Source organism: Musa acuminata, chromosome BXJ1-2 (assembly GCF_036884655.1).
Source record: "Musa acuminata AAA Group cultivar baxijiao chromosome BXJ1-2, Cavendish_Baxijiao_AAA, whole genome shotgun sequence".
NCBI lineage: Eukaryota > Viridiplantae > Streptophyta > Magnoliopsida > Zingiberales > Musaceae > Musa > Musa acuminata.
The window spans coordinates 16,219,167-16,237,308 of record NC_088328.1 but is presented as its reverse complement, the minus strand read 5'-3'; the positions used below and the strand labels follow the sequence as shown (position 1 = coordinate 16,237,308).

At 37.6% G+C, this 18,142-nt stretch overlaps 2 protein-coding genes across 2 annotated transcripts; one reads left to right on the top strand and one right to left on the bottom strand.

The window, feature by feature from the left end:
* The first annotated feature begins 4,116 nt into the window (after window positions 1-4,116).
* On the top strand, window positions 4,117-11,589 carry LOC103968929 (calmodulin-1). Its single transcript, XM_009382294.3, has 2 exons — window positions 4,117-4,325; window positions 10,971-11,589. The coding sequence occupies exons 1-2, from the start codon at window positions 4,250-4,252 to the stop codon at window positions 11,342-11,344; spliced, it is 450 nt and encodes a 149-aa protein (XP_009380569.2). The 5' UTR covers window positions 4,117-4,249; the 3' UTR covers window positions 11,345-11,589.
* A 4,850-nt stretch (window positions 11,590-16,439) lies between these two features.
* On the bottom strand, window positions 16,440-17,075 carry LOC135594821 (calmodulin-binding protein 25-like). Its single transcript, XM_065085334.1, has one exon. The coding sequence runs from the start codon at window positions 17,073-17,075 to the stop codon at window positions 16,440-16,442; it is 636 nt and encodes a 211-aa protein (XP_064941406.1).
* Window positions 17,076-18,142: the final 1,067 nt, after the last annotated feature.

Here is an 18,142-nt window from a genome sequence, read left to right as displayed (position 1 = left end):
AGAGTTCTTGGTACACCTCAGCATAATGCTATTGCAGAGAGGATGAACCACACCATCATTGAAAAGATCAGATGTATGCTTTCACAAGCCAAGCTACCCAAAAAGTTTTGGGATAAGACTTTGAGGACTGCAATTAATGTGATCAACTTGTCACCATGTATAGCCCTAGATAGTGATGTTGCAGAGTATATATGGTCAGGGAAAGATGTTTCCTACAAGCATTTGAGAGTGTTTGGTTATCGTGCATTTGCATATGTTCCAGATAAAGAGATGTCCAAGCTTGATGGTAAGACTAAAGAATATATTTTTCTTAGCTACTCACATGATCAGTTTTGTTACAAGCTTTGAGATCCAGAAAAGCAGAAGATGTTTAGAAGTAGAGATGTGGTCTTCTTTGAGGATCAAACCTTTGAGGATTTGAAGAAGAAGACACCAGCCAAAACTTCTGTAGAAGGATTAGCAGATTGTGACCCAGTTACTCCTCCAGTATATCAGGGTGATGGGGGAGATATGCATGAAGATGGTGTAGAGCCTGATGTTAATCTACCTGTAGGACATGTTGAGCAAGAAGAAGTTGGAGAGCAACTTCCCGCAGAACCTCAGTTGAGAAGATCTTCTAGACAACGTCAACCTTCTAGAAGATACTCTACAGATGAGTATGTGATGTTTACTGATACAGGTGAACTAGTGAGTTACCAGGAAGCAGTTGAAAGTGAGCAAAAGAAAAAGTGGTTAGTTGCTATGCAGGAAGAGATGGATACTCTTCAGAAGAACCACACTTATGATTTGGTACTACTACCAAATGGAATGAAGGCCTTGAAGAACAAATGAGTTTTTAGGTTGAAGACTCAAGAATATTGTTCTCAACCAAAGTACAAAGCTAGATTGATTGTGAAAGACTTTGGTGAAAAAAAAAGGATTGACTTTGAAGAGATTTTTTCTCCTATTGTTAAAGCATCTTCTATTCGTATTCATCTTGATATTGCTACTAGTCAAGACTTAGAGGTTGAGCAGTTAGATGTGAAGACAGCTTTCCTTCATGGTGATTTAGAGGAGAAAATTTATATGGAGTAACTAGAAGGCTTCAAAGTCAAAGGTAAAGGGAACTTTATCTGCAAGTTGAAGAAGAGCTTGTATAGGCTAAAGCAAGCTCCAAGACAATGGTACAGAAAGTTTGATTTATTTATAACAGAAAATTGATACAAAAGAACGACTTTAGATCATTGTGTGTACATCAAATGGTTTGGTGAGAATTTTATTATTCTCTTACTTTATGTTGATGATATACTTATTCTTGGGAAAGATATGTCTACAATTGACAGGTTGAAGAAGGAACTAAGTGAGTCTTTTGCAATGAATGATATGGGGCCAGCAAAGCAAATACTAGGTATGCAGATTTTCCGTGACAGGAAAAATAAGAAGATTTGGTTGTCACAGGAGAAATACATCGAGAAGGTATTAGAAAGATTCAGTATGAGCAATGCAAAATCAGTTGGTTCTCCACTTGCAGGTTACTTCCAGTTGTGCTCAAAATAGAGTCCGTCAAGTGATGAGAATGAGAAAATGCAAAAGGTTCCTTATGCTTCAGCAATCAGAAGTTTAATGTATGCAATGGTATGTATGAGACCGGACATCGTATATGTAATTGGTGTTGCTAGCAGATTTCTTGCAAATCCAGGCAAAGAGCACTAGGCAGTAGTGAAGTGGATTTTTAGATATCTCAAAAGAAGCTCTAAGGTTTGTTTAAGCTTTGGAGGTAGACCACCTGTGTTGACAGGTTACACATATGCAAATATGGTAAGATATATAGATACGAGGAAGTCCACATCAGGTTATGTACTTACTTTTATAGGGGAAGTTGTGTCATGACAATCTAGATTGCAAAGGTGTATTGCTCTCTCCACCATAGAGGCAGAATATATTACTGTTACATAGGTTTACAAAGAAATGTTATGGATGAAAGAATTCTTATAAGAATTTGGGCTGAAATAGAAAAATTATATGATGCATTATGATAGTCAGAGTGTCATCTATTTGTGTAAGAACCCAATGTTTCATTCCAAGTTAAAGCATATAGATGTCAAATACTACTGGATTTGAAATGTATTTGAAGAAAAGCAATTGCAACTTCAGAAAATTCACACAGATGACAACGAAGTAGATATATTGACAAAGATCTTACCAAAAGTAAGACATGAGATATGCCGACAGCTGGTCGACGTGGCTTCACATTGAGGAGTCTTGGGACAACCTCCCATAACCTTATGGGTTGAAGGGGGAGGTTGTTGGGCTGACAGTGCATATGTTCAGCCCAAGGTGGGCTTTATCAGCCCACAACCCACCCTTTGACCTAACCCTAAATCAAAGTTAAAGGGGTGCGAGGGCTACATTTTTTAGTGCATAAATAGGGCAACAATGAGGGCAGTAGAGGAGATCTTTGTAGTAGCAAAAAGGAGAAGAAAAAGACAGAAATCCAAGGAGAAAGAAAGGGAAGAAAACAAGGACAACGCAGAGAGACTGTTCTCAATCATCCAGTAGTGTTCTCATCTCAGGTTAGATCAAATCTATAGTAGATTCTTACTGTGATTACTTGGGAAGAATTATTGAGGCTTTAAAATTTTTTGCACGACGTAATCCTTATATCCAAGTTATTCTCTTGTGATTGTTGCTAGGGTTTTGGGCAAGAGATTGAGATTTGTATATTCATTATTCTTATAGTGATTATCTCTAGTTTTTCCTATGATTTTTACCTTTCACATTGGAGGGGTTTTCGTATATCTTGATGTTCTATTCATATAAAAAAAATTATTTTTCTTTATATCCCACATCAGTTGGATTATTAAGTGTGGTTCATATAAAATGCAAGGATATGTTCCCTTATTAGACGTCAGATTCATGAATCATATTATAGAGATTTTTCCCAAAAGGAACAAATCCTATTTAGCTTCCTAACTGATTTTTTTTAGGTAATTTTGATTTCATTTCCTTCTTTAGTTTCTTTCATCACAGTTAATGTAATTGGTCATTGTTAACCTTATTACAGAACATTATAACTGAGCTCCTATAACCCTATTTAAAAACACTATAACCACCAAGATTCACTCAAAAAGCATTATGTAAATACTTTTAGGTATGGTCTTATTTAATCCGGTCCTTTCAACGGCCCTGATGTCACCTTCCTCTCGTAATCGACGGTCCAAGATGGCCTCGATACCGAGCAGATATAGGACGGTCACTCGCAACGGGAACCGAAGCAGAAGATGACGTGGACCCTAATCGGACGTCAACGACTGGTTATTGACCAGATCCGCGTTCAACCGGCGTCGAGGGTGAAACGGAGATTTCCTTGTCGATGCCAAAACGAAGAAAAGATTCCCCAGAAATGGCTGCGATAATTACGGTAGAAAAAAAAGAGAAAGATATTTTCCACCGTGTTCTCAAATTACGAAAAACCCCCAGAAGCTACGCCCTTGCACGGAGGGAGCAACTTCAGTCGTTCGATCAAAATCGAACGGTATGGATCATCGTTAAGTTCGTGGAACGAGACGACGCGTGACGCGTATGCGGCGGGACTACAACAAGACGCCGACCCCAATTGACTAATACCTTCTGTCACCCGTTGTCATGTCACACCGATGTCTACCAACGTGCGTACTGGAGACTTGCGCAGGGCCCGCCGCGGACGACGGAAGCGCTTACCCGTTAAATGGTCCATTTCCCCTTTAAATTTTTTAGACCGTTGGACCCAAGAGATGGAGCAATTGCAGCTGACCGATCAAAATCTGACGGCCGAGTCCGATGTCAGGTTTCCTGAAACGTGGGGAAAGCATGACGCGTAATCGGCGACCATGGCGGGACGGGCCCTCAAACAAGCACTACTTTTTCTCGCCCTTGCATGTTTCACGCGCATTGATACTGACGTGACTATTGGAATCATACCCGGGGCCCGCTGCACTGTAGAATCTCTTACGCACTTTAACGTAGCGGGTCCCGCATGTGAGGAGGCCAAAAGCGTCATTCCGGGCGTGCTCGGGCGGCAAGTACGTAATTTTATGAGATGTACAGGGGTGTTGTTGGAGGAGGAAGAGATAACGTCGGGTTATAACGACGTTTTATGGGGTGGAATCGATGGTCGCGAAGCCGAGGGCACATAACACCTGCGTTCTCTCTCCTCCTCTCGCCATTTTCTCCGTCGTTGCTTACAGATCTTTATTTTTTCCGCTGTTGTGAGATCGGTCGCGGAGGAGGCATGGCGGAGCAGCTTACCGACGACCAGATTGCCGAGTTCAAGGAGGCCTTCAGCTTGTTCGACAAGGACGGCGATGGTTAGATCCACTCGATGCCGTTTTGTTCCTTTGTCCTTTTATTTCGTATACATGTTCCACATCTTATGCCCCGCTGATCGTTTCTTGCCCCCTTTGAGCTATTTGGGATCGGATCTGATATTTAATTTGATGGTGAAGGACTTAATCTGTTTCTATTCTGCACACTTGGATTCGAAAGCATGCCATCTGGTTTTTTCATACGACTTTAAGTCTTCGAAGAGTGTTGTTTGATCTTCTTCTACGGAAGAGTGTATTTCACTTGAGATTTAAGTACGGCTGTATCACTTGAGATCTACATAAGTCTGGATTTTTTCGTCAAATACTTGCATTAAGAATTGCTGATAATTGATCAAAGCAATTTTGTCTCTCTCCTATCCTATATTACTAATGAGTATGTATTATTAGTTAACATCATGATTCCATTGTCACTTCTATATTACTAATCGATACTTCTATTTAAGACCTTGTATTAGCTTTATAAGTCTTGGACTGAGATATCTTGGTGTCGATCATATTTTTGAAGTTGAAGAGGCATATGATGGAAAGGGCGCTAGGATTTGATTAGATCGTATTTTAATGAACTTTGTTTATAGACTTGGTTATTGTTCCCCCAATTTGTGATGATGAATACATATATTGGGATTTTTGTGGTGTGAACAGGCTGGTCATTTTTCTTCCACAGAAACTGGGTTGCTAATGGAAGAGATTATATATTTAATAAACCAGTGTGTGGTATTAGTATATCAGACAATTTAAAGTGAAAGTATGGCTACTGAGCAACTTCAACCATATCAACAAAAAATGATCATGCAAAACCTGTTAGTGTCTCATAGTCTTTAATGAATGGATCATTCAAGAATTCAGTTGCGAATGATGAGTTACTGATAGATTGCTGCATTGACCATTTTGGACTTTTCTCGAAAATATTATTTAGGCACTCTAGAAACTTTAATGAGTGGATTTAGTGGATGAATCACCATGATGTGGCGAAAAACAAGGTATTTCAGCCCATTTGATGCACATGTTAAATTACTTGATTGAGCTATTTATGGTTGTAAATAAAAAGCATAGTATTAGAGTAGAATAAGATATGATCATGTACATCTTCAAATACATAATAGATATAGATCATTTGATGCTTTTAGTTTTAGTTTTATCAAAAGCAACATTTTAGGTGCCCAGAGATCTTGCTACAGCAACAATTTTGCCATTTGACATATTCTCAAGGTGGTTTAGTGCATGAGGCTCTTGTTTGTGCCTCACCATTACAACTAGAGAGGTTCTTTCAATGATAATAGTCTTGGTCAGTCAAATTGCAAATGAACAACCTTCCTGTTGTGTCAAGGTTTCCTTATGTGTGTTGGCAAATATTGTAGAGCATAATTTTAATGATTTTAAGGAATCAATTATTTTACCTTATTTTTTAGTATAGGGTTATTAGCAGGAACAACCTTCCTTTGATCTCTTTTAGTCATTAGGGATAGAATTGGAGCATTAGTGTTCACAGGCTCAAACTAAAGTTGTTTGCTTATAGTGCAACAATTGTCTCTATTAACATTGCTCCCTAAATAGTATCTATTGATATTTGGACACTTCACAAATTCTCTTTAAACAATGGGTACTCTTTTTGATGTGTGCTATGATATGGCATGTAGTTAAACTATCAATTACGTTGATTACATGTGTATGTATTTTCTTTTCTCTATTTAATTGCACTTCTAGGTGTAGTATTAGCTATATCCAATAGGATTGTTGGAAAAATAACAGCGGGATTCAAAATTGATTTTATATTTTGTTTTATTCTCTTTTATATTCTTTTCCATGTTCACATTTTCTCAACTAAGTCCTTGGCAATGTGGCAATGTGTATGGGGGTTCCTCTTTGGTTGTGACATCCCCAGAATCAATTCCATAGGCGTACATGCATGATGCAGATCATGAAAGATCCTAACTGCTTCATGGCTTCTCCATTGAAATCTTGGTACATAACAAGACTCTATCCATCCAAGTGTTAATAGAGGGAGATGTATGCATAGAACTAAAATAAGTTATACTAATCTTTTTCAATACATTTTATTTCTTTAGATCCAATTTGCCTCTTTATTCTATGCTGTCTTCATTATTTGATCCATCCTACTTTTTATTTTGCTGGCGTTGGATGGCGCATTATCAATATCCTTCTTGATCATGATCATACGAGGACAACCCTAGTTGTATGTTAGGGTGATTTCTTGATGAAAGGCTATATGAAAGGCCGAGAATGCGACCTTAAAATGTATGTTATCAAAAATATTTTTTCTCAACTTCAATGAAAACATCTAATAAGTAACTAATGTGAGAAATTAAATTAGGAAGTTTAGAAGGGGAGAGGTGTGTATGCTAGACATATTTCTGACCTTTTCTGAAGGCTTTTGTTGAAAATCGCCCTAAGATCCAATTGAGGTTGTTATGAACATGATCATATAGGAAGTTGAGTATTCGACCAGTACTAGTAAAATAGAAAAGTAGAAAACAATGATTAATGAAGGCAATGGAGTAGAGAGGTGAGGTGGATTGAAAGAAGTGAAGTGGATCCAAAGAAAGTAATTTATTTTTATCTCTCTATATGGGAAAGTAGTGAAACAACCGTGACTTCTTCATGGTGTATAACTGTATATTATGTTTGTAAATGCTCAGTGTCTGTTTTGACACCGTGACAACCAATGGTAAATCCTGTATACATAACCACATTGCTGAAAGCTTAGTTTATGAACATGAACATGAAATAAAAAGTATAAAGAAGATAAAGGGAAAAAAATCAATTTTGAGTTCTTCATGGTGCATATAGAGAGCTCAAAACTGATGGCGTATATCATGCACTCGCTATATGGAGAAGTCGTGAAACAACCATGAGCTCTTGATGGTGTATGTCTTGCCCGTAAACTCTAGTATCGGTTTTGAAGATGTGACAACCAATGGTAAATCCTGTGTACATTACCAAATGCCACATTCCCAGTGACTTAGTTTATAGACATGAACATGAAATAAAAAAAAAAAAGGAAGATAAATTTAAAAAAATAATTTTGGGTTTTCTTATTATTTTTTATAATCCACAATACTTTAGAAATTTAAATTTAAACAAATAAATAGATCGATATTTCATTGGTGCATTTATTGTATGGTCAGTGGGACATCTTTAAATTATTTAACATTAGAAAGCATCACCAGTTTAGTGTAGAAGACACTTATCTAAAGGAAATGAAGTGAATGAGATCTTGAAGTGTCATGCATAATATGATATACGTCTTTGTGGGTTTGCAGTTTACTGGACATGCTTGAGGATTTTGTGTATTCATGATATATTTCAAGTAATGTTCAGATTTTTAGTAGTGATCATCTATAAACTTGCTCATACTGGAGAATCCTAAATAAGTTCTAACCAAGGTCTACCATATCGAAACGTACCGCTCGTACTGGGCAGTACATACCGGTCCGACAGGTTACCGGTACGCGGATCGCCCGGTACCGCTATAGTGCTACAGTATAAAAAGGTATAAAATTGTTCGGTACACCAGGGTGTACCGCTCGATACTCCCTGATGTACCGCCCGGTATACTGGTACCATACCGTACCGAGCCCGGGTCGAAACGTCGGTACGGTATGGTACGGCGAACCTTGGTTCTAACATAAGATAGAGAAATATTTGAATAAGAATCCAACTATCTAATTGATTTTTAGATGGCCACTCAATCTTAGTGTCTATAAGTTTTTATATCTGTCATACCTTGACAATCACAACAAACATGGATAGGAATAATAGGAGATGAGAGCAATGGAAGCATACAAACCAAATTCAAAATGGATGGTGTTATGATTTCAGCTTTCATAGTACTCCTAGTTTGTTTAGAAGATTGACATGATAATATTATCATTAATGATGATACACAGCAAAAATTTGATATAATTTTCAATGAATTAGAGATCCAGTTAACATCATTCTAACATTTATTACTCAAGGTTTATCCATTTATTACTCAATGGTACCTAATTTTAAGATTCATTATAGGGCATTGCAGTGTGTCATACTATGATTACTAGTATATTTACTAAAATATTAAAATATCTCAAGAGATTTTTGGTCTAGTCCTATGTCAAAAATAAAGATGAGATCATACGATTATTGAGTATTTCTCTTGCTTCACTATTTTAAATATAATAAAAGATCCTATGATTATAAAGTATTTCTCATGTTCTACAGGGTTGCTTTTGTTCTTAGATCATAAGGAATAGACACAGATGGAAAATACACAATTATAATGAGATGACGATGTAGAATTAAAAATATTTTGGGATCTTTATTCCTATAATAACACTAAAATTTCTTCATGCAAAATAGTGGATAAAAAGGATTTGATTTCAATGATTAGATCAATTGAAAGCAAAGAGAGAATATTATCCTTATATTTTTTATTTTTTTAACAACAAAGATAATGATTAGATTCACTGTATCATTCAAAAGAGAGGATCACATGGTCAAATTTTTTAATGTCATTGTTTGGATTATTTGCTTTAGTCCATATTAGAGTGAAATTAGCCCACACACTTTTCCTTCTTTTCGAAGCATGAAGAAGCTTTTTAGTTGATCCTGTAGGTATATTCTTCTCAATTGCCATGGAGGAAAACAATATTCACATCAATTTAATAAAAAACTTGTGTATGAAAGCAAAACCAAAACAGGCTTAGATGGTGATAATTTATACTTCAGTCTTAGTATCGAAATAAATAGCTATTTCTCTGTCCAAAATTTTGTGCTACAAGGCTTCTATTTTTTACAGAACCATTAATCTTGATCTTTTTTCAGATCCAGCTGCAACCTAGTGGGTTGTTTTCAAGAGACAAATTGGTGAGAATGCTAGTATGACTGTTGATAATAAAGGATTTATAAGAGTAGAAGAAGTTGTCGCTGAAATCATTTGTAGGAATTCTAAATTTGAATGGAAAGATATTTAAATTTTGTTTTACTAGCAAGTATAAACAAGTTCCTTCCAAAATGAAGGATTTAGAGTTTATGCAGCTTTTTATAAATGAACTTGGTATTACCAAAGGGATTTAGATGATTAGTAGTAGGAAAAATGTGGCTTCAATCATTTGTAAGAATTATTGATCTGAATGGAAAGATGCATTTTCAGATCCAAGTTTACAACAAGGAATTGTCATTATTTAGGAAATATCCTTCAAAGACAATGTTTACATTTTTAGGATTATCTCCTGGAAACCAACTTTTGCTAAACACCCCAGATTGGGAAGTAATCAAACCTTGGTTTGTGTTCCTTCTCACAAGGAGTTCTTTGTACAGTGGAAGTATCTGGTTAACCATATACCACAAGTTCTGTTGTATTCCTGTAATAAACGACATTAATCAAATCTAATAGGGTTTTTGTCTTTCCATCAGCTACACTGTTATATTAACACCTTAGAAATTTTATGATAACCATCTTCTTGGGCTTTGTGAATGTTCCTAACAGTCTTATATTTCCATATATTCCATAAAGATCATCAAAACCTACAAAGTTTTTCAACTTCTCTGGGAGACATGTCAGAGAATCTGAGGCTTTTGCAGGATCAGCAAAATTTGATTTAGAGGAAGAATTTAAGAAAGGGGAAACTTTCCCATAGCTGAGATTAAGCCTAGAGTAATCAGCTAGACTTCTAGTTCTTCTTGCCATCAGGAGTAACCAAAGAACTATCATCACCCTTTAAAGATTTATTATGGTGTTTTTTCAAGGCAATCAGATGTCACAATGAATTATTATTTATAATGTCTTCTTAAATAAGATAGAATTCAAAATTTTGATATTTGTTAAAAATAAATCAAGGATACATGAAGTTTAGGGACATTAAAATAAAAAAATATAGTATAGAAAATTGCTATTTTGAAAGCAATCTGTATTAATTTGCAAAAGTGTATAAAAAATTGTAATTACAAACTTCAGCACTACTATTAGAAATTAATGTATTAAATTAAAGCCATTGTAGGTTCTTAGCTCAAATGTTAATTTGTTAGAAGCGAATTAACCTTTTCTTATTAAAGCAACAGAAGACTGCCGTAATGGACATTACAGATAAGAAAACACTGTTAAAAAGAGTAAACAGGAAACATTATAGTGTTAAGAATATTGAATAATGTTGCAAAATCTGTATAATAGCACTGTTATTAAAACAGTTTTTATAAATTATGCTGAGTGATGGCAACCATCCTCTGTTGGGGATTTTCCTGTGTGCCTTTGATCTCTTTTAGTCACCAGGGAGAGAACTGGAACATTAATGTTTCTGTGAACGATGCCTCAAACAAAAGCTGTTTGCTATTGTAGTGGTACTTGGATACTTGGCAATGGTGGGTACTCTTTCTGATGTGCACTACAATAATGCCCATAGTGAACTATTTATTTAATTGATTATTTGTGGTGCACTTCAATTTTTGGTTTAATTGCAATAATTTCAATTCTAGACAGAGATGGCATTGGCTTTCATCTATAGGATTGTTTGCTTTATGTTTAAGTATTATATAAAATCCTGTAATGGGAAAAGAAAGGTTATTTTGGACGGAACTCAATGGCATACCTGAGTAGAATTTTTTAAGTGCAATTTTTGTTTGTAATTCCAACAGGTTGTATCACAACAAAGGAGCTTGGAACGGTGATGCGTTCTTTGGGTCAGAATCCTACAGAGGCAGAGCTGCAAGACATGATAAATGAGGTTGACGCTGATGGCAATGGAACAATCGACTTTCCAGAGTTTCTTAATCTGATGGCTCGCAAGATGAAGGATACTGATTCAGAGGAGGAACTAAAGGAAGCGTTCCGAGTGTTTGACAAGGACCAGAACGGTTTCATCTCAGCTGCAGAACTCCGCCATGTCATGACCAACCTTGGAGAGAAGCTTACTGATGAGGAAGTTGATGAAATGATTCGTGAAGCAGATGTCGATGGCGACGGCCAGATCAACTATGAGGAATTCGTTAAAATCATGATGGCCAAGTGAATGAGGTTGTAAAATGCCATTCTAATTCCTCACCTAGTAGTTAGTTATCTGAAGAGTTGTAGTTGTGGTTGCGCTCTATCAGTTGTGTAAACCCCCCACTAGTTTTCTATTTGTGTTTGGTATTTGGTTGGAACTACATGCACTCTTTCCTTTTTTGCAGCCTTTGTTCCAGCCAGTTGTAAGATTGGAGCAATGGAGATTACGTATATGTTGCTTATTCTAAAGAAGGTATTCATTACTCATTAGTATGTTAAATTTGTTTCATCCTATTGTCCTCTCCGGGGATTAAATTATAATTGACAATATTTATTATGTGTCTATATATCGTAAAAAATTATTGAAAAAATTGATTCCTGACAAGATATCAAGTTAAGTTGATCACTACCGACAAGGATCAACATCTTGGAGTTGTGATCTGCACAATTCCTTGTGAATTGATCTATTAGCTTGGTAGATCAGAAAGTCCTATTTACTCCTGTGATCATCAACCACTTCCAATAGGGAACTAAATAAGAGTCTCTCTAAAACTAAATACTATAAAACTAAATAAAGAGTATCCCCGGTATCTGCTGATGTGGAACTAAATAAGAGTATTGCAGAATAAGAGCTCATACTTTGCAAAGATTCTCATTAGAATTCCACCCTTTCAGAATTGCCATTTAAACTTTGTCCGACGATAAAGTGAAGAAACATACATCATTCAGTAGATCACCGAGCTGGTAAACTTTGTCCAACAAAAACACTGATCCTGAGCCAATTATTGATACAATCTGAATGGAAATAGTGGTTGTAGGAAAGTGAGTGAAGATAAAAATAAGATACCATTTCAAGATAAATAATTTCAGCACCAACCTAACGTTATTGATACAATCTGAATGGAAATAGTGGTTGTAGGAAAGTGAGTGAAGATAAAAATAAGATACCATTTCAAGATAAATAATTTCAGCACCAACCTAACGTCAAATTTCAGTATAGAAAAACTATTATAACACGAAGAGCTCGGATATAAAAAGCAACCTGTTAGTGTAAACACCTTTAAGCCGTGGCCTCGGGGCTGACGCGACTTGGTTCGGGTCTGAATGTCGGGAAATCGCCCAAACTTCTCCTAGGAGCCCTTCGCTTGCGCGCCCGGTGTGAGGCGCCTCATCTCCGGTCCTGCACACGGGTCGGGTCGAAAGCTCGGCCAGACCTCTCCGACGATCAAGTTAGTGATGTGGAGTGGTGTGATCTTCTTTGTTCCCCCCTCTTTGCTTAGAACACGGGGGTATTTATACGGGAGCTTAGTGTTACCTGGAGCGCCTGTCCGCAGGGAGCAAGATCGTATATCTGATGGCGTCTGACATTGCGGTTGGCGTGTCGTGAGGAGGTGAGCCTGAGCGGTCGTTAATGGGCCTCGGTTGGCGTTTTGGCCCATGCTGGCTAGGCATTGTCAGTCTGTCAGAGGCGCAGGGCGTCAGCTGATGTTACGGGATTCTTATCGTAATTACCACCCCTATCACAACCTATTGAAAGTATATGTAATGAAGTTACTATAATCGATATAAGAGAATACAAGCTAGGGTTTATCATAACCTAAATGCTAGCAGGGACAGCTCATGAGAACGTAAACGCAGTCACTATGTCCAGAGAAATTTTAGTAAGAACAATCCCCACCTTTCATTTTATTACCCATCATATCAAGGTTTGTATTGACGCCAATCACAGGAGATCTCCACCACTCCCTCCCCACCCCCCCCTTCTCTCTCTCTCTCTCTCTCTCTCTCTCTCTCTCTGCCTATTCATACTGACATAAAACATCAAATATTTACATCATCCCTCACGTCAGCCACTGAAAATATCCACATCGGGATGTTGGGTCAAGTCAACAACTATTAATTAGTAGATGTGGCTACTAGTTTGATGGTCACAACTCTTAGCTTGATGGTCAACCAGAAGTACAATTCTGATGGTATAATTTATACTGAAGGTTAAATTTAATATCAATTATAGTGTTTGAATCTCAAGCATAATTAATACGTCAATAGAATATAAATAATATATATTATCGTTACTTAGTGATATTAATTATGATATCTATGTTTCATAAATATTATTTTATGTTTATATTTTTTTACTTCTAAAGTATTTTTTTAAAAATATTATTTTTAATATTCTATGAAATATTGATTGAGTATATATAAACAGTACTTTAAGCATAGTACAATAAATCTAGTGAACTTGAATATGATGTTAAATAATGATAATAAGCATGCATATAGTGACTAGAAGTTACAATTAAATCTTAGTCAACCTTAAATGAATCTCAAGATTTGAATGAATTTGACCATTATTAACATAAGAAAGCTTAAGTTTTAATATTATGTAGATGGCAAATCATAAGCTACTCATGGATGAAATAATAAAAAATTAAATAGATAAACAAATCAAAGAGGAGTTTTATATTAAATATTAAGATATATAAGTAAGATTGAAGGATGAGTTTAAACCAAAAAATTATATTTATCAAACCAAATTAAACTTAATTGAAGGTACTATAATATTAAAATTATATTAATAAAAAAATTAAAATAAAACCCTAGGCCTCAAGGTAATATTTTAAGTATTTCTATCTTCTTTTTGGCCTCATCCTCTTTATCAATATGATAACTCATGATCATTTTTCTTTTTTTTCAACCATTCTCTCGGCTTTGCTCATGGAGGCTAAGAAACCCCAATTCTAAGGATCATTGAGATAAGAAAACCCTAATTCTTCTCTTGTTATACCTATATTTTAGTTTTATAAATTATAGACTAATATTTTCAACTACTTTTGAGTAACATAGACTTCAAAAAAATTTTATTTTCGTTTATATTTTATATGAATCTCTTATGATTCTAAGGCCTCTAATATAACTTTAGCCGTGCATAGAGTTATTATTGTAATCTCTTATTGATGATAATAAGTTCTATTTGAGCTTGTTAGAATTCTAAATACACTAAGAGGGAGGGGGGGGGATGGTGGGGTTATGTGAATTAGTGCTTTCAAAATGGAGAAACGATTCGAAAATTCGTTGGATGAAACCAATATAAAAAATGTGTTTAACTTAGAATATAAGTGTAGTAAGTAATTAAATCAATCAGCAATAGCAATAAAGAGCATAAAAGGAAATGCACACTAGATTTATAGTAGTTTGATCATCGCAACCTACGTCCATTCTCGATTCCTCCTCCGTTGAGGCCATCGGCTTTCACTAATGATCTTCTTTTCAACAATCGAAGATCAACTATTATTGCTATAACTCTTTTTTCCTTTTCATAGGCTTAGAAAAGAATATTTACAACTCTTTTTTATAAGTAATCCTCACACCTCCCTTAGAATGACTTATAAGCTTAAGGAGGAAGGAACTTAATACTTTTAACAAAGTTTACATACTTAGATCATAAGTTTTTCATACTCTTTTCTTGGTATATCAAGCAATAATGAGTAAGGTATTTATAGGCCCCAAATGACTTCAAAAATGGAGTCAAAAAATCTCATCCCTAGGTTTTCGAGGTACTGACAATACTATCGCTTGATATAGCTTGGGAGATCGGGCTCTAGCGGTACCACCACTTGCTTGGGTAGTACCACTATCTAACACAGCCTAGAAGACTATGTTTTAAAGGTGCTACCACTAGTTTAGGTGGTACCACTACTAGTCGGGGTGGTATTACTGTCTGACACTAGCGGTACTATCGTCAGGTTTATTAGAAATATGCACTACATACTTTCCAACTCATAAGTGGTTTCACTGCTTGGCCTGGTGGTGCCACCGCCTACTCAACTTTAAGTCACTGAATTGACCTTCCAATAGGTCTAATTCAATCTTAATTTAGGTCTAATGGGTCCTTAATTAAGTTGGTATGGTTACATGCAAAACTAATTCAATTAAACTTTAAACTACTTAGGAAACTTTATACACAAACGATTACAATAATGAATCCTATATTATCCATGTTAGGAAACATGAGATGACCTCATATGCATAATGGAAGAATAGAAAATAAAAAACCTAGAATTTTATGCAGAAAAGAAGGTTTTATCGTCATGCGAAGATTGGTACGCAAAAACCCGCAAAACCAAAAAAATCACGCGTGTTAAGGGTTGTATATTACATAGGGAGATCATATATTCTAAAAATCTATAGATATATGAGAAAGGATGAAGGAGGTCAATTGTCCTCCTTTCTAGCGGTGATCCATATGGTAGGGGCTGTGAAGATGCTCCTTAAATCGTTGCTCAAATTATCTCGTTGTGTATTGTATGTAATCAAGAAGGTTCCGACCCTTCTTCCTGTTCACATGCCCCAAATATGTGTTATTGGCTAAGGAGGAGAGAGGGAAGGAGAATCAGATGTGGTAGCTAAAAATGATCTTACTTATGGTCCTTTGATTCTCTCCTATTTATAGAGACCTCTTATGAACTTAACCCTAATGGATCATGCCCTATTGGGCATTGAATCTCTATCTAACTACTCAAGCCTCTTAGATTAATAGATATCTACCCAATAATCTTTTATTGGCTCTTATTGGATCTTATCCACAAGATCCAATAATTTAGGAGCTTAGTGGATATCCAATAAGATAGAGGCTTCAACGGATATCTCATATTCAAACCTCTACTAATCGCAACACCTACCATATGGGCTCAGCTGGTCATGAGTCATACATATCAGAACTCATTTTAGCTCAGTAAATTATTATCTCCATAATAAAATAATAATTCACTTGACTCATCAACTGTGGACATACTAAGCCACTATATTGCAATCCCTAGATGATACAAAAGAATTGTGATAAAAATATCTTGTATGCATATATATGATGACTTACGGTATGAAAGTATACATATTTTCTAATATATGATATGAGAGTATATAAATATGTTACAACTTATGATGCATGTATACGCTGTGACGTATACTGTAGGATAGGAGTATATATATATATATATATATATATATATATATATATATATATATATATATTATGACATACAAGAATAGTAGAACTGCAAGGCTTGTTAGCGTGATCAGCAACGTCCGAATAGTGTCAGACGATTAAAGAAGCATCTCCTCTACATGACACCCCACGAATCCAGCGTAGGGAAGGCCGGGAGTAGTGGATCGAAGTCGAAGTCCGGCGCGTAGGCAGGTGGTGGTGACCCGGACGAGAAGCCCCCGCTCGGGATCCCGACCGCGCCCGTATCCAGAAAAGACACCGAGGTGTCGAGCGTGGGCAGGCGGATCTGTTGCAGGGCCGCCCGGTCGCCCGCCGCGGACCGTACCGGCTCGGGCTTCACCAGTGGCTCCCCCGCGAACCGGAACCCCGTCGCCCGCTGCACCACCTCCTGGAAGTCGATCGGGTCGGCGGAGATGTAGGTGGTGGCCGATCGCTTCGACGCGTGCGACTTCCTCTTCGAGACCCGCCCCTGCAGGGCCGGGCCGAGGGCATTCCGCCGGCGAAGGGTGGCGTCTCCGGACGCAGAGGAGCAAGAGGGGGGAGTGAGTTGGTGCTGGAGGAGGAGGAGAGGGGAGGAAAGGGTGTCGGCGGAGGCGGCGGAGGAGGAGGAGGAGGATGAGGTGGTGGTGTCGGAGAGGGAGATATGGAGGGCCATGGCGACGGCCGCGTTCTCGCGGGCAGAGACCTCGCTGATCCACGCCGATTCCGAGTGGTACACCCACGGATCGAGCACCGAGCAGTTGTCCGCCATATCCCTCGGCGGATTCGAGGATCGAGAAGGGCGATCGATTGGGATTAGAGCTCAGAAGGGAGTGAAGGCGAATGGTGAGAGGCACGGAGGACGCGAGCAACGGGGGGAAGTCGTCGAAGCGTCTTAAAGAGGCGGTGGCGCGAGAAACCGCGTTCCTCGTGCCACGTCACACATTCGATTCCGATTAACCGCGGTCTGGTCGGAGAGGGCGCGGGGGGAGAACAGGTCGTTGACCGTCAACCCGCGGCGGCATCTCCCACGATGTCATTGGGCTTGCGTGATGATGTCATTGGGCTTGCGTGACCATCCGCGTAAACAGCAGCCACGTAGACTTCGTTCGGATCGGGACACGTGCGACGTGTCAAGGGAGGACGCCGTCCAAGTTTTGTTGTACTTTTGCAGGGGCGGCCCATCACCATGATTAGGAACGATTGAAGCCGTCCGATTTGTAGTCAACGGCAACCGTCGTCCGCTGCTTCACACATTCCGGAAACGGAAGCCTGAAGTGGAAACATGCCCGATGACAAAAGAAAATGCCTCGTACCAGGGGTGATTACCGATCACAGTTGCAGGAACGGGCACGGCTCATGAGATCGATACCTGACTTGGCTTTCTTCTTCCCAAACCTCCTTGCAGACTCAGTGGAGGGGGAGGCATGTGGGAGATGGTACAAGGATTTTATCTGAACTGATTCATTGATCGCATAAGTTCAAAAAATTTTATGAAGATAAAATTGATCTTTATAAATAAATATTTTAGGTGAAAATAACTATAGGGGACGCTATCTCTTAAATAATAATTATGTGATTTTATTCGATGAATTGATTTAATCTAATTCTTTAATATGAACTTATATTGTTGTAAGGACCAAAATAGAAAAAAAAAACTATTGGTGGGTGTTAGTACACGAGTAGGGATTCATATTCAATCAAGAGCCTTTCCAAATCAATCTTAGTTCAAGTCAACGTTTGTGAAGTACTAAACCTACAAAACTAAGTTAGGGGCGTTCCTGATAAATAACCGTACTAAACTACGGTTATTTCCTAAGACATTTACTGCAACTTGCT

Coding starts and splice junctions, on each gene's coding strand:
- LOC103968929 (XM_009382294.3), top strand. CDS start 4,250: ATGGCGGAGCAGCTTACCGACGACCAGATTGCCGAGTTCAAGGAGGCC. Junction 4,326..10,970: donor GTTCGACAAGGACGGCGATG/GTTAGATCCACT, acceptor TAATTCCAACAG/GTTGTATCACAACAAAGGAG.
- LOC135594821 (XM_065085334.1), bottom strand. CDS start 17,075: ATGGCGGACAACTGCTCGGTGCTCGATCCGTGGGTGTACCACTCGGAA.